This window comes from Aethina tumida, chromosome 3 (assembly GCF_024364675.1).
Source record: "Aethina tumida isolate Nest 87 chromosome 3, icAetTumi1.1, whole genome shotgun sequence".
Taxonomy (NCBI): domain Eukaryota; kingdom Metazoa; phylum Arthropoda; class Insecta; order Coleoptera; family Nitidulidae; genus Aethina; species Aethina tumida.
In genome coordinates this window covers 9,978,456-9,994,006 of record NC_065437.1, presented here as the reverse complement: position 1 = coordinate 9,994,006, position 15,551 = coordinate 9,978,456, and the positions used below count along the sequence as shown (strand labels likewise).

Genomic DNA, 15,551 nt, shown 5'->3' with positions numbered 1-15,551 from the left:
AAATTAAAACTGGAAGACCAAGAAAAACCAATAGGTTCCAGGATACACAAATTTTATCCTACTCCAAAAAAGATCCTTTCCTGAGTTGCAGACACAACTTGGAATTAATGTGTCTTCAAGAACTGTAAGAGATAGATACTACAAGGGGTCTTCATGCGAGAAGGCCAGCCAAAAAAACACAACTATCAGAGAAGAACAGTTGAGCCAGAATTGAGCTTAGCAGGTTCCTTTTTCACTGTACTTTAAATTATTGAAAACGTGCGATCTGAAGTGATGAAATCAAGTTCAATCTGGTTAGATGTGATGAGATTTTATATGTAAGGCGACATATTCATGAAAGGTTTAACCCAAAGATTACCATCCTCACTGTTAAACACGGCGACAGTCCCCTCCTTTGAATAGAGTGTATCTTGGATCGTTTCATATATAAATAAATATTGAGGAGCTACATGGTACGGTGGGTGTCATATCATTCAAAGAAAGTATCATCCGAGTAAAGGCGAAGTGTACCCGTACGCGCCCGAAGTTCTCGTGTTCCCATTCAAAATGGTGTCATATCATTCAAAGAAAGTATCATCCGAGTAAAGGCGAAGTGTACCCGTACGCGCCCGAAGTTCTCGTGTTCCCATTCAAAATTATCGCGCGAAAGGTAGAACGCCTCGTTATTTAAGGTTTATATTTCGGGAGCCCGGTTGCTAGTAATTAAGTGTTGCCAACTGTTGTTGGCACATGTGGATTCTAGTCAATAGTAGTTCTGAAATCATTCGTAATGCAACTTAACCTAAATTTAATAAACAAATATAAATAGAGATTAATTTCGACGGTTTATATTTAAGGGATTGTAAGTACTACTTTGAACCAACTGTTTGACAATAGTTGTCAATGAATTATATGCGCAACTTAAAATGTTTTTAAGAGCGGCAGTTACTAGAAAAGGAATCGCACTTTGTGCGCTTCCGCCACAAAATCAAATAAACATTCAGTTCGTGCGCAAATTTTTTTGTATGGAACAGGACCGCATTTGAGATCTCAGCGAGTGTGTTATTGCAACAGATTCGCATCATTAAATTTGACAAATTAAGAATATTGCTTGTTCACGTTATGCATTTTGAATCGAATATTAATGTATACAACTTTTTTATAGTTACTGTTCTTATTGTTTAATTCGTATAATAATTGTTGTCCTAATTCTAATATATTTATTCTAAAGGTATTTTACTCAATTATCATATTATATGTTGGTAATTAAGAATTATACACTATCATACGATAGTTTTTACCATATCGTATTCGTATTAAAAGTTAAATGTATAATTAAAATAAACAGATAAATTCAAAAATAAGAATATATTAAACAAAATATTAATATTAAATGTCTATTTGAACAAAATATATTGTAAAATATATATAAATAACAACTTAAATGTACATTTAACATGTAACATAATACAAAATAATTCTATAAATAACAACTAAAATGAAACGAGATATATAAATACAAAATTATAAAATATAATTGCTATTGTATTAAAAAGGAAGAATTTTACATTTTAGTGAGGTATGTTGGATTTACTAAATAAAATGTCCCATTAAGATATTTTGAATTAAAAAACTACAGTCTCATAAGCCATAGATGTTTTGAAAATAGTTTGGAATAAGTAATGTTGATTTTTCATTATTGGTTTAGTAATATTTTTTTATATTTTTTATTTTATATTGCTTATTTTTGTTCATCAAGATACATGAAATATATTGTAAATTAATTAATGTAATAAATAATTCAAATATACTATTTATTTAAAAGTTTAAATACCACCCAAAAATTCATAATACAGTAATATATTAAAAATACAATAATACATACAGTTTAAACTTTTTATTTATTTATTTTTTGTCGTATGGTTAATTGTTAACCAATCATATTTTATCATATAAACAAATATAATAAATACGATAGACAATAGTAGTTTTGATTAATCATTAGTACACAATCAAATATAAATAGAAATTAATCTCGATGTCACAGATGTATGTGTTAGGTTAGGTTAGGTTAGGTTAGGTTAAGCTAGGTTAGGTTAGGTTAGAATTTGTTGTACAAACATGGTAGAAAATGACCTAAGTTTGACCATTATTGTTGTTATTAAAGAATATTGTGACTTCAAAACTATGTCATGTATTAGATCAACCATTTATTAATGCACGCCCAAAATGTGAAATAGATTGATTGCAAAGTTTTTGAGATTTGTTCCAAATCGTCGACGGTGTTTGTATAGAGAATTTAACACAAGGAGACGCCGCTCTTAAAGTTTAAAATTTTATTTATTATAATCACGTGACATTCTATGAAGAAACATGTGTGTTAATAGTTATTAATTGACAAAGATTTTTCATGTATATATAGTAAAACATTCATTACAATGCTAATAAGAATACTCAAAATAATTTTGTAAGATTTAATGGTACAATCCATAAAATAAAGAATATGTTTCTATCCATAATTAAAAAGGTTAAACTGCTCCTATTTTCTGTTAAAAACAAAGAACATAATCCAAAATGTTCCACATTTTTGGATAATTTTAAAACAGGTAACAAATATCAATTAATTTTTTAATTTAATATATCCTGAATATACGATAATAATAGTAATATATTTTAATTTTATATACGTTTGTTGTATCACATATATTTAGAAGCCCGTGTGTAATTTTTAATATTATATTTTAATGTTCGAATTTAAAATGTAGAGATAAATAATTGCATAGTTTTTTAAAATGAATATTAATTTTGATTAATTTGATAGATTTGAAAATTGATAATATATGGATATAAATAAGATATTAACTAAATAACAAAGAAAAATTCATGAGATATTTGTGAAATTGTGACATAAAATTACTTGGTTACGCTGTGTTGTTAATAACTAATTTGTTTCAAAATTTGAAAAATAAAACACTTGCTATTATAAAGACAAATTTAGACAAGTTTGTAGATATTTTACAGTTTGTAGATAATGTTTTAAAAGTATTCAAGTTCAATATTTCTTTATTAAAATTATTATTATTATTTAAAAAACTTCATAAACCGTGTCATCAATTTAACGAAGATTCTTCCTTTGTTGACATAAACAATACTTAATTTTTGTTATGTACTCGAAGATGACTATAAGTCCTGTAACAAATGTAAAATCATATACATTCAAATAAATTAATGAATGTAATTAAATTATAAAATTGTTTATCATATCTATTTTAGAAATTAATTTTAGGTTACCTAAATTAATAACCCTGCACCTACTCCAAAACAGATTTATATCTACTTCGCATATTACAAAATACCTACTCATTTCCACCAGAGTTACCAAGATAAATTTGTATATTCTACGGTTTGCTATACTGGAGACGCAGTTTTTAGTCGATAGCCCCGGTCCAAATCCCTCGAGCCGCTGAACGCCCGGAGGCATGGCGCGGTCGGCTTTCGGATGCCTTCGCATTTATTCGTTTGAAGTCGAGAATTTAGCGAACGATATGGACCCCATGGTACCGTATTCAGATAAAAATATGCCACTAAAACTTTATTTTCAACAAGATAGTGACCCGAAGCACATTTCAAAATATTTGAAGCAGTGACTTTTATGTGAAAAAATTAATGTTATGAACTGGCCACCTCAATTTCCCGATCTAACCTCCATTGGAAACTTATGGGAGATAGTGAACAATAAAATAAGACAAATATTATAGTGATCAACAATATTTATTCACGGTTCTTCAAGATGCCTGGCAAAATTTGGATCCAAATATTAATGACCATTTGTTGCTCTTCATAAAAAAAGGTGTTTGCAAGTTATTCATAATAATGGGAATTTTGCAATATATTAGTGTAGAATTAATTAAAAATTATTTGTAATAAAACTTTAAATAGCATAAGTTGCTCTACTTTTTGCCAGCCCAAAACAAATAATCATCAGTAAAATTAATCTTTTTGTTTTAAATTTATAAAGGGAAGTTAATTTTCAATATATATTTTTTTGAACATAATAACCAGGACAAAAATTATTCAAATTTTAAAAAAGTTGCTCTACTTCCAATACTGTATGTGACATAATTTGTACCTTATTTTAGCAAAATATTTTTGTCTGGACAAAGAAAATTGAAGGGATATTTATTGCATATAATTCACTAGAAATATATTTTAAAATTTTTTCCTTGAACTTAGTCTTATAATTCTTCCTTGAAATAGAATGGAATCACAACTGTAAAGAGCACATTTAATAATGCTAATAAAGGCTGTAATATTGACTTATTTTTATTATTATATACAAAGTATTTTTCCATGTAGATTTATTCTTGGAAATCTCTAATAAAACTGTCATATCTTAGGTATTTTACATTATGTTTAAAACTTGATAAAAGTGTAGAACAACAACAAGTATATAATTTTCTTTTCCAGTTGCAGTTTAAATGATTTTAAAATGTATAAATTATTTTTTTAAAATTACTTTACTTTCAAACGAACAGAATTTCCAATAAAATCTTCATTATGTTGTCATGGATTGACAACTTAGTTAAGTCTATTAATCCACCCTAAAATTACACGATTTCACAAATCACAAACGAATCACTTATTAAAAATCCTTTTAAATAAGCCTCACAACAATAAATTTTTTCATTTGACTCAGTGCATCCAAAGGTGGCAAAATGTCTGAAAACAATCAAATGAAATTTTTCGACTTGCACATAAAATATTTAAGATTTTTGCTAATTTGGCCGGAAAATGGCCAGTACACATATTTACATCTTTTTAAAAGTTGTTTGATGATGTTGCCGCCTCATCTTAGTTCGTTCTCAACATTATTTGCTGTAATCCGACAAGTTGCCTGGAATATGGACGATGTAGAGGTAATCATCGACGGCACCATAGGTTTAATTGACTTCTTGGGTTGCGTCTACATGCGATTCTGCATAATGAGCAACACTAAAAACATCCAAATTATATTTAACAAAATATACGAATTCAGAGAGTTTTGCAAGGACGAGGATCTAATTGAAACCGAAGACAAAATAAGAAAGTTTACTAAGTGTACGTGTCCATTTGGTAATGTTACAAATTTTAACGTTAACGTGCATTTTAGTTATAGTTTTGTATTGTTTAATGGGGAATGTGGTGAATCTCCTGATTCCCGTGTTCAACTTGGAGAACTGCAGGTCAACAAGAAGTCCTGATTTAATAGTGCACGACCCATGCGGCGTGTTGTGTCGATGTTATTATCCCAGTGACGTGTCACGTTTTCCTGGCATAATTTACGTTTTCATCCTGCAATTTTACACCGCCCTCGTCGTCACCATGTCCGTGTTAAATATCACCATGTTGTTGATAGGAGTCTTGATTCACGCGACAGCTCAATTGAGACACTGCAGAAAAATGTTGCGTGAAATAGTCGATCATCCCGACGTCGACGAAAAACTGGTGCACGTCATCAAATACCACATAAAAATAACCGAGTAAGTTTTCTATCCTCCTGGAAGTTTAAAAATGATTTAGAAAATTCTTCTCAGATTCTCACATCACATGAATAAAGCTTTCAATCAAATGATGCTAATTCACGTGACTGCCACATCGTGCGTCATCAGTTTTTTGGGTTTCAAAATTGTCACGGCCGAAAATTCGACGGATCCTCTTAGATTTTTCTTACATTTGGCCGGTTGGATAGTTCTTGTCTTGATAGTTTGTTTTTGTGGACAACTACTAATAAATGAGGTAAGTCATTGAATATATTTAAACTTGAATACCAATATATTTAACTTGACAGAGCACAAACGTGGCGAGAGATGCGTATTTCTTACCATGGTATAAGTTATCAACTGATAATCAAAAATATATCAAAATGATTATTATGAGGGGTCAACATCCGTTACAACTTTCCGCAGCCAGTTTAGGGAACATGTCGTTTCCGACATTTTTAGCCGTAAGTCTTTCGCAATATAAAGGGTGATTCACCTAAATTGATCATACGAATTATATGGAGAATGGAAGAAGGTACTGATATGAAATTTTTATAGCAATTATCACTTATCTTGAACTTCTTTTTTAATATGAATGAAATTTCGTATCGGGTTTCGTCGGAAGTGATATTAACATTTGGACTTTTAAACTCTGTTTTTGAGTTATTACTTTATTTCTGAAAATTTTGACAAATTTATATTATCACACTACAAATCAGTAATTTATATTTGGTATACACGTTAATAAATAACCATCCAATAAGAAGTCACTGTAACTAGTTTTTGTTTTCAATGGAACACCATTATAATTATATTAACAAAGAATCAGGTATTTATATAAATTTTACCAAAAATATATTAAAAAAAAATATTGAAAAATCCTTATTTTCTTATGTGTACTGTACATAAAGTTCATATGAATAACTTAAGTGAATCACCCCATATTTTATGATGGAATTAAAATTTTTAATTTTAGGTTCTTAAATCGGCTTACTCATATTTTACCCTTTTGTTAAAAATTAAGGGCTAAATTAATATGTGTAAAAATTAAGTTAAAGTTTATTTATTTAGTAAATAGACACTATTGGAATACTGAAAAATTAATTAATAATTAATTATATATATGTAATTTTAAAATTAAGGTGCACTTTTTTATATTTGATTACTTATCTCTAAAACATTCATTTCGTTTTTATTATATTTATTAATTTAATAATTACTTAGTACTGGAAGTCAGGAATCCAATTTATGACGACAATATTAATTCTACGTAAAACTTGTTTTAAAAGGTTTTAGTTTAGTTATCACTGATGCAATTGTAGATAAGGTTAAATAATGTAGTAAATTAATTCAAAATAATAAAGGTTTTGAAACAAAAAACATTATTTTATGCTTATTTTTATAAATATTTTGGCATTTCTTTTTTAAAAATATAAAATTATGTTAAAAAATTATTTCGTTTATTTTCTTATATGTGCTGTACATAAAGTTCTTATGAATAACTGTGAATGTGAATCACCATGTGTTTTATTATGGTATTGAAATTTTTCACTTCTGTTAAAAATTAAAGGCTAAATTAATAAGTGTAAAAAATTAAGTTAAAATTTATTTATTTAGTAGTTCTGAAAAATTAATATATTAATTATATATGTATATATATATATATAGGTATATAACCATTTACAATTAGTAATTTTTAATCATTTTTCCTCATTTTCTCCATTTAAGTAATTTTTTTCTATAACAAATGAGATCAATGTATACAGTTTTACACTTTGAATCCTTCTCTAAAAATATATTTTTATTATAAAACGGAAAGTGACCGTACCAAAAAATATTTTTGCACTTAGTATTTCATAAATAATCATTAATTAATTTTAAAACTGAAATAAAAACGACTTTTAAATTTAAAATGCATAATGAGATATTTTTAATATTTAATAAATTATAAATTTTACTGTTTCAAATAATTTTTAATTAACCGTACAATATTTATAAATTGAAAACAAATTAATTAAAAATACACAATTAATAAATTTGAATGCATATCTATATCTGTATAATTATTTGAAAATTTATGGTTTTTATGTTTGAAATCTTTTTTTCTCGCATTTAAATACCTCTAAACATGACTCCAACAAATAATGCAAAAATTGCAAATTTGAAATTTATATTTATTAAAATACTTATGGTTTTATATTTAAAATTTATATATTTTTAGTTATTTACGAAGACAAAATTGTCTAGATTCTATTAAATTCAATATTCGAGCTTTGCGTTTGTATCAGAAGAGTAAAAGAGAAGAAACTAAATTTAAAAGTTTTAATTGGATTATAAGTTCAGTTTGGAAATCACCGATTTTACAATTGTTCTAAATATCTTCTTTTATATCAATTAAATATATCTAAATAAATAATACAAAACCTGTAAATTTAAAATCGTATATTTACTTATTATTTATTTATAGAATTTATTATTTTTATAATACTTATTTTTTTATATTTATAATATATCTTTAATAATATAAGAAGAGAGAATTTTATAAAATTCTTGTAAGATTTGTGGTGACAATTATTAATCATTTTTAGTTTTGTTTAAACTTTGTCCATGTTTCGTGTATTTGCATCATCTATGCTAATAATATATTTATATAAAAATTGAAAGTAGAGGTATTAAAATAAAAATTTAGAAATTCCAGTTTTTTTATAAAGTTAGAATACATACCTAAAAATTCATATTGTTAAGTACTGAACTAAATTTAAAAGTTTTAATCGGATTATTTTATTTGAATTTAACGTACAATTTTATTAACATTCTTATTTTTTAACCATTAACCGAACAATCTAAATTCAATAAACAAAACAATTATAATTTAAATCTACATGATTTTATTGTTCAATAATCAGTTGATACGAGTACTACTGAGAAAATTTTATTTATTTTAATAATAAAATGAACAAGACTATAAATAAAATATCGTACCGAATAAAATATTTAAATTAATTTAATCTAATCATTATAATTAAGTTTAAGTGAAATGTAATTCTGTGTTCTAGTGAATTAATTAATCAAAGAAACTATCCACAATTTCCTAAATACCTTTGTCTAGTTTAAAATATTATAATAATAAATAATATTATATATTATTATATTATTTTATTAGCCCTAAGGGCTTTTTATCATTTGTTCCAAATATAAGTTATAATTGCTAAGATTTGCTTTAAGTAAATTTTGAATAAGAAATTCCTCGCTTAGTAGTTTAAAGTAATGCAGTAGTAAAATGTTGTTGTTGATAAAATTTAGCTAATTAATTGATTTGAAACAATTATGTTTACAATTATAAAGATATTTTCCTTGGTTGCACATATATTTATGCATATTAACACACTATAGGCGGGTAGTGAAATAGTCCAAACTAAGTTGTTGAATTATAACAAAAAATAAGAGATAATTCTTTCAGTCCCGTTTGTAAACCAATAGAGTAAAATTATCTTACCCCGCTTTTAAAGTAAGTACATTCAAAAAAGTAAAAATTACCCGACCAGCTAACAATCAACAGTTCTCGAGACGGGTATTTTTACCCGACCCGCTTATAGTGTGTTAATACAGTGACATATTCTTGAAATCAAGAATAATCGTTTAGTTTTTTAATTTGGTCCAAGATGTGTCCGTTGTGTAAATATTAGTGATAATTTAGTGAGGACTTACAAATGTAATTATGTAATAGCCATTTAAAACAGTAGTTTTTAATTTAATGTAAACAATTAAAATTCACATGAATACATCATAAATTATAAAGATTAGCATTGTTTTTCGAATTAAATAATTTTAGAATTTACTGAGTTTATTTAAAAAATAATTGTAATAAAATACATATTTAAATAATATTAGCTACACTTACACAGTATCATTGTAATAAATATTTTTTTTGAATATTTATGCCACTTTATTTTATATTTTTATTGGCACCAACTTTAGATATCAGAAGGTTTTAGTCACGATCACATTATTCTACATCCTTCACGATTTCCATATATTTTTTTTAACTCTGGACTTATAACACCTTTTAATAATTTCATACTACGTCGGGTGACATTCATGTACTTTACGTTTTGTAACTTTTTCCCTTTTATACCCGGTTTGTGCATGAGAAATGCGTTATCCAGTACATTGAATGTGTAGTCCTGAAGGCAAAGTGAGAAAACCTGACTCATTTTATTTGCTTGTCCCTCCCAGGTCATCCTTTCGTCCCATAGTGGTTCATTGTTTGTGCAAATAAAGAACGGTTCCCAAATCACTTGTTTTCCTTGTCGTTTTCCCGACGCAAACACTGTGATTTCATCCCTTTCCGCATTCGACAACCACTTCGTACCATCTATCACTCGATGGCAAGATTCGCAAATCCCTTGGTGGAACCAAAACGCCTTTTTATTTTTTATCATATCTATCAACTCTGATTTGTTTGAGGGCATCTCCAGGCCTTGTTTCATTTCAAACAAAGGCAATACAAACACGTTCCTGTTCCCCCAAATGAGACTGGGCTCCTTTCTAATGAAATCCATGAATTTGTTGACGAAATTTGGCGTCGGAAACAGCTCGATGTCGGACGGGAACACCAGGTACGTTCTGGCCGCTTCCCTTGCAATGTTTCTTGCGACGTTAATGGGAAACAACAGGTCATTCTGTTGCTTGTACAGTTTGTCGCCTTCAATCGTTTTGGTAGGATCTTTATCGTTACAGTCGTATTCATCCTCGTAGGCTTCCAGTAACGGCTTCTTTGACTGAAAAATAAAACTTGAATAATTGAGAATAGAGAGTGATGTGAATTCACCCACATTTGGCAAGTGACCCTCATCAAAAAACAAATGAAAGGTGACGAACTGCCTGATCTCGGGGGTGGTGCAGGATCTCAGATAGGCGATGACCTTTAAAGCGGTGTAAAAATCGTGTCCGGGGGTGTAAACCGCAATGCTCATCGGTGCCTGCCATCGGATCGCCAGAGGCACGATATTGTTCAAAAATCTGACGTCGGCGGGTGCCGTCAGCGTAATGGTCTCCTCGTAATCCACTTTCACGTCACCTTCGATAAAATTGTACAGCACATAAAATCCATTCTTTTGTGAAACCTTTGGTTTTGAATTTTTGTTGGTGCAATTCAATATATCTGTCAGCAACACGTTGAAATTATTCATAGGGCGCACTACATTTTTTTTGTTTGAGAATATCAATATTATGTTAAATATAATGGACACGATGAGACAAAGTTTTAACTTGTTCATATCACAAACTCCGAATTAACTGAATGTGATATTGATACCTACACAAACCGATGTCATATCTACGGTAAACAGATAAAAAGTAATTGTTAAAATATGACATATCGCACATTTTGTTTGGAAGATTTTACTTACAATCGATTACATTCGTGGGACTGTTTATGCTCCGTTATTGTGGGGAACCTACAATAATTGAAACTTGTAAAGCCAGTTCTTGCTACTATGAATATTTGAATTATATGATACACATTAAGTCTGAAAGGAATCTCTATATAGAAATATTCGAAATTTTCAAGATCTTTATTTCTGATGTACTTTCAAGGAAAAAATCAGCGCCCAATTCTTTTCCATCTATTATCAACGCGCTCAATTTCGTAGAAAAGTAATGAATTGCATGATTGGATAACCTTTCTCATTGATCAAGCTGAGATAAATCAAAATATTGAAATGAAATTTGAAAAGTTTGACTTTCTGGGTGCTGTTGGAAGCATTGATTGCAATCATGTTGCAATTAACCCCTCTCTAAATAATCATACTCAAAATGGGTCCAAAATGTTTAAACTGTATCTTGCTCTTTTCTTTCCTTAGTGAGTGTTTCTGGTACATTTTGTTCTGATGGTATGATTTCTTTTTCAACAAATTCTAAGAAAAACAAAAAAAAAAAATTTATAAATAAATTATAATGATAATTATGTATAAGTACATATTTATTTCTTCTTGGACTACCTGAATATTAATTTCTTTTTCTTCAAGTGGCAGTTCTTCGACTACCACTGGATTATCATTCAGATAATTGCACTGTAGAACTGGGGCCGCCATTAGTACCTCGTTGGACAACTCATATTTTTCGCATTTTATTTTTTTTTGCGTTTTATTGTAAATTCATAAACACCTAAATATTTTAAAATGAATTTGTGTACAAATGTATAAGTATTATAGTATATTATTAGCATAATTATTTACCAATTTCCACTGTTTTGTCGTTTTTTGTGGCCCTTTCATTTTATTCAACGTTTCTCATTTTTCTTTATAAATTCCATATTGCGCTGCCTCATTTGATATGGGATCATCATAATGGGATTCTCTTCCAAAAAATTAACTAACGAATTTAATTATTTTTTGTCGGTCTGTGCCGTTTTTTAGTTTCCATTTTTTAACCTATTTTAAAACGACAAATTTTCTAATGTGTATTATCTGAATGTTAATTTTCTAAGAATTTGTAACATTATATTATTATTCATTGTTAATTCTTGTTTAATATTATTATTTAATAATATTAAAAACCAGAAGTGAATTGTAAATAAATAAAATAGTTATACTTAAATCCGATAGCATTCAAGTTTTTTCCAAAATTTGACACAAATATCCTTAAAGCGTTATTTTTACATTTTGAGTAAAATCTCCGATAATATATTTTTTTATGTGTAGGATACACGGTCTTCCATGTTTTAAAATGCACAAAATTACGCCCTGTATAAAATTTGGCTCTTGATTAAAGCGTATGCTAAAAATGAAATATTTAGCACCAGATATTTTATTTTTTTGGAAAAAAAATTAGGTATAGGTCATTTCACTTTCGGTACATAAGGTGTTTTAAAAGTATACATTGTAATGTACATGTATTTTTTATAGGAATATTTATAAAAACTAATTTTGTGTTCAACAATTTGTTAAAATGGGTAAATTTAATAAATCTGTAATACTCCGTAATAGTTTTAAATAGGTTACCTAGATTGCAAAATAAATGTTCCGTTATTCCTCTAATTTAAATTAAAATAATACTTGACTTTATTATGTAATATTAGTATTAATTTTCATAGTTATTTTTTCTTAGAATGTGTCAATAAAGGATTAAAAATAAAGCAATTTAACAGATATGTAATATTTATTATTATAATAACATTTATTTTATTATTATTTATTTTTACAATTTTATAAAATACTATAATACTATAATATAAATAATTTTTTACAAAATAGAGTAATGTATATATATATATATATATATACATATTAGAAAACCGTAGTGGGAATCTTTTATTGTCTCTGTCATTCATGATGTCTCTCTCAAAATTAAGTAGGATCGAAGGCCAATCGGTATATATATATATATATATATATATATATATATATATATATTATTTACAACAATTCCATATGTTCTGGAGAAGATAACGAGTTTTTTGTAAAGTAAATTTTGTAAATATTAGTAAGAAGTATAAAAATTAAAAGTAAAATAACAAGTCCCAACAACACATACAATATTGGAACGCCGCTTTCGGGTGCATCATTAGAATTCAGTTTTAAGGAAGCGACCTTTCCAGAAAAATAATCTTTGTTTATTAAGTTCTTAAGTATCTGTGACATGATAATATTATTTGATTTTAATTCGTTCGTATATTTTTCCAATGAAGACTCCTTAGTCGATATATTTTTAAACAATTGTAATATAAATTTATTATTTATTTTTAACTCTTTAACAATTTCATTTTCAGGGGTAACATTCTGACGTTCATCGTCGCCTTCAGATTTGTAAGAAGAAAAGTACTTGAAAAAGTTCGTGCTATTGAATTTATTATTAAAAAAGTCGTAAATTTCGGTTTCATGGAACGTTGAATTATTTTTAGCAATATTTTTTAAAGAATCATTTTCACATAGAATGCCGAAGATGTTGCTCACAGAATAGTTTTCACCTGAATCGAATTTAATATGCTTATCCTTAAATAGTCTTATTGAAGTCATAAGATGTTGACATTCCCATCGATTTCCGCTTATAAATATTTCGGTCAACTTAGGCATATATTTTAAATCAATAGTCAAATCAGTTAACTGATTATCTTTTAAATTGAGCGACTGTATTGATAAGTATGTAAATTCGAACATATTTTGTAGAAAGTTCCCTGCAAGATTTAGTTTCTCCAACTTTGTTAAAGTATCAAACTCCCCAAGTGGTATTATCTGTAACAGATTATTTGACAAATCTAATAATCTCAGTTCTGTTAATACCTTAATACATCCATAGGGAAGTCTTGATAATTTGTTATTGTTTAATAATAATGTTTCAATCACATTTTTCTTATTAAAAGTGTTTGTTTCTATTGAAGTTATATTATTAAAACTTAAATCGATGTAAGTTAATTTATAAGAATTTTTAAACATTGAGGAGTTTATTTGGTTAATATTGTTATGATGGAGTCTAAGTTCTACAGTACTAAATCCTCCTTGAATACTTATTATATTGTTTGAACTCAAATCTAAATTTGTTGTATACGAGTTAGGCCAATTGTCAATGGTGAGAAGATTATTTGAAACATTAACACTATTTAATCTATTTAGAGAATTGAGACTAGACGGCAATGTATGAATACGGTTGTCGTTTAAATTCAAAATACTCAAACTATCCAATCCAGATAATGCGTGTTCAGTAATATTCTCGATTTTATTGAATTCTAAGTAGAGTTCTTCGAGTGTAAATAGATGATTAAATATTCCGTTTTCTATGCTACTTATAGAGTTATGATCGAGATGAAGAATTCTTAAATTTTGCAAATTGTTAAAACCTCCCGGTAGAATATCTGTTACATTCAACGAACTCAAATTTAATTCGTTTGTACTTGAAAATTTACTAAAATATAAAGATGGTATGGATGATAAAAAACCTTCAAGTGTTAGTGTTTTAGTTTTGGTTGGATAATCAAATTGCAGATCTGTAGCAGAACATGTTACGTTGTAATAGTCGTACTGAATTCTGTTGTACTGTTGTCTGTTGTAGATATTAAATCTTCTGTTGTAGATATTAGAACTTCTTCTGAAGCCTTTCCCAGTACAGGAGAAAGTGAACCTAATTTTGCTTCCGATTAACAGAAAAATTAACAATATTCTTAATGTATCCATCCCTAAAATGTGAAGAAATCCTCTAACATATTTTAATCTAACAAATAACTGAAATTGATTTAAACGAGAAAACATACCTTCAGTTATCATCAGATACTTTCGGAACCTTTTATAACCTTAAACTTTCACTCAACTGAGTTCCTCTCACAATGCTGTTATATTACAACGATACATTTTAACATAACTGATAATTTTTTTATCAATGATAATACTCAATCTATAGAATTCTTAGAATTTGTACACAAACTTACTAAAATACTCAGTTAAACTCAATTTGATGGTGTCTGTGAATTAATGTTTTTATTAATATGTAATTATAATTATAATGTTAAATAAAATTGTTCCTATACATTTACAAAAATCCGGACAGGTTCAATCACAGGAAAGTTTTATTTTTCATTCGATGTTAAATACGCATAAATATTAATATGATTCATGATATTTTTATTAAAAGTTCTATAGAATTACAACAATCAGTGTGATGAAACATGAACTTATGAAATATGTATTTATGATTTAAAAGTTTCTTAACAAATATAACTTGCCTTCCACTTCTATTTTAACTTATTTTGAAAAAAAATTCAGTTCTTATTTTATCATGCCAAGGCTTTTAAATTTTTCTCATAGTAGTTTTTGAAATACAGGTTTCTTTTCAAAAATTTTGACTGATGAGTTGATTTTGATTTAATGCCTGGTTCATTAAATTTTTAATTAATTAATATTAATTTCTTTTTGAAACATATCATATTAGCTTCTTTAATTCTGTCAGATTAATTAAATTCCTACAACTGAACCTATTTAACAAATTCAATTTTACTTTTCACAAATATTAAACGAAGAATTATTCAAAAAAGGAAATAATAATTTATGATAAATATTTGCC

The 15,551-nt window shown here is 27.5% G+C and overlaps 2 protein-coding genes and 1 long non-coding RNA gene across 3 annotated transcripts; 1 reads left to right on the top strand and 2 right to left on the bottom strand.

The window, feature by feature from the left end:
* Positions 1 to 3,024: 3,024 nt before the first annotated feature.
* On the bottom strand, positions 3,025 to 3,724 carry LOC126265080 (uncharacterized). The gene is made up of 2 exons (XR_007547629.1): positions 3,340 to 3,724; positions 3,025 to 3,168 (listed from the first exon to the last, which is right to left on the bottom strand). It is a non-coding gene; the product is annotated as an uncharacterized LOC126265080 (long non-coding RNA).
* Positions 3,725 to 4,825: 1,101 nt separating this feature from the next.
* Positions 4,826 to 6,641, top strand: LOC109607110 (odorant receptor 4-like). Its single transcript, XM_049965581.1, has 5 exons — positions 4,826 to 5,076; positions 5,129 to 5,498; positions 5,553 to 5,754; positions 5,807 to 5,962; positions 6,475 to 6,641. The coding sequence occupies exons 1-5, from the start codon at positions 4,881 to 4,883 to the stop codon at positions 6,526 to 6,528; spliced, it is 978 nt and encodes a 325-aa protein (XP_049821538.1). The 5' UTR covers positions 4,826 to 4,880; the 3' UTR covers positions 6,529 to 6,641.
* A 1,924-nt stretch (positions 6,642 to 8,565) lies between these two features.
* Positions 8,566 to 10,756, bottom strand: LOC109607109 (beta-1,4-glucuronyltransferase 1). Its single transcript, XM_020023631.2, has 2 exons — positions 10,334 to 10,756; positions 8,566 to 10,279 (listed from the first exon to the last, which is right to left on the bottom strand). Exons 1-2 carry the CDS (start codon positions 10,688 to 10,690, stop codon positions 9,500 to 9,502), a joined length of 1,137 nt encoding a protein of 378 aa, XP_019879190.1. The 5' UTR covers positions 10,691 to 10,756; the 3' UTR covers positions 8,566 to 9,499.
* Between the last annotated feature and the right edge of the window lie 4,795 nt (positions 10,757 to 15,551).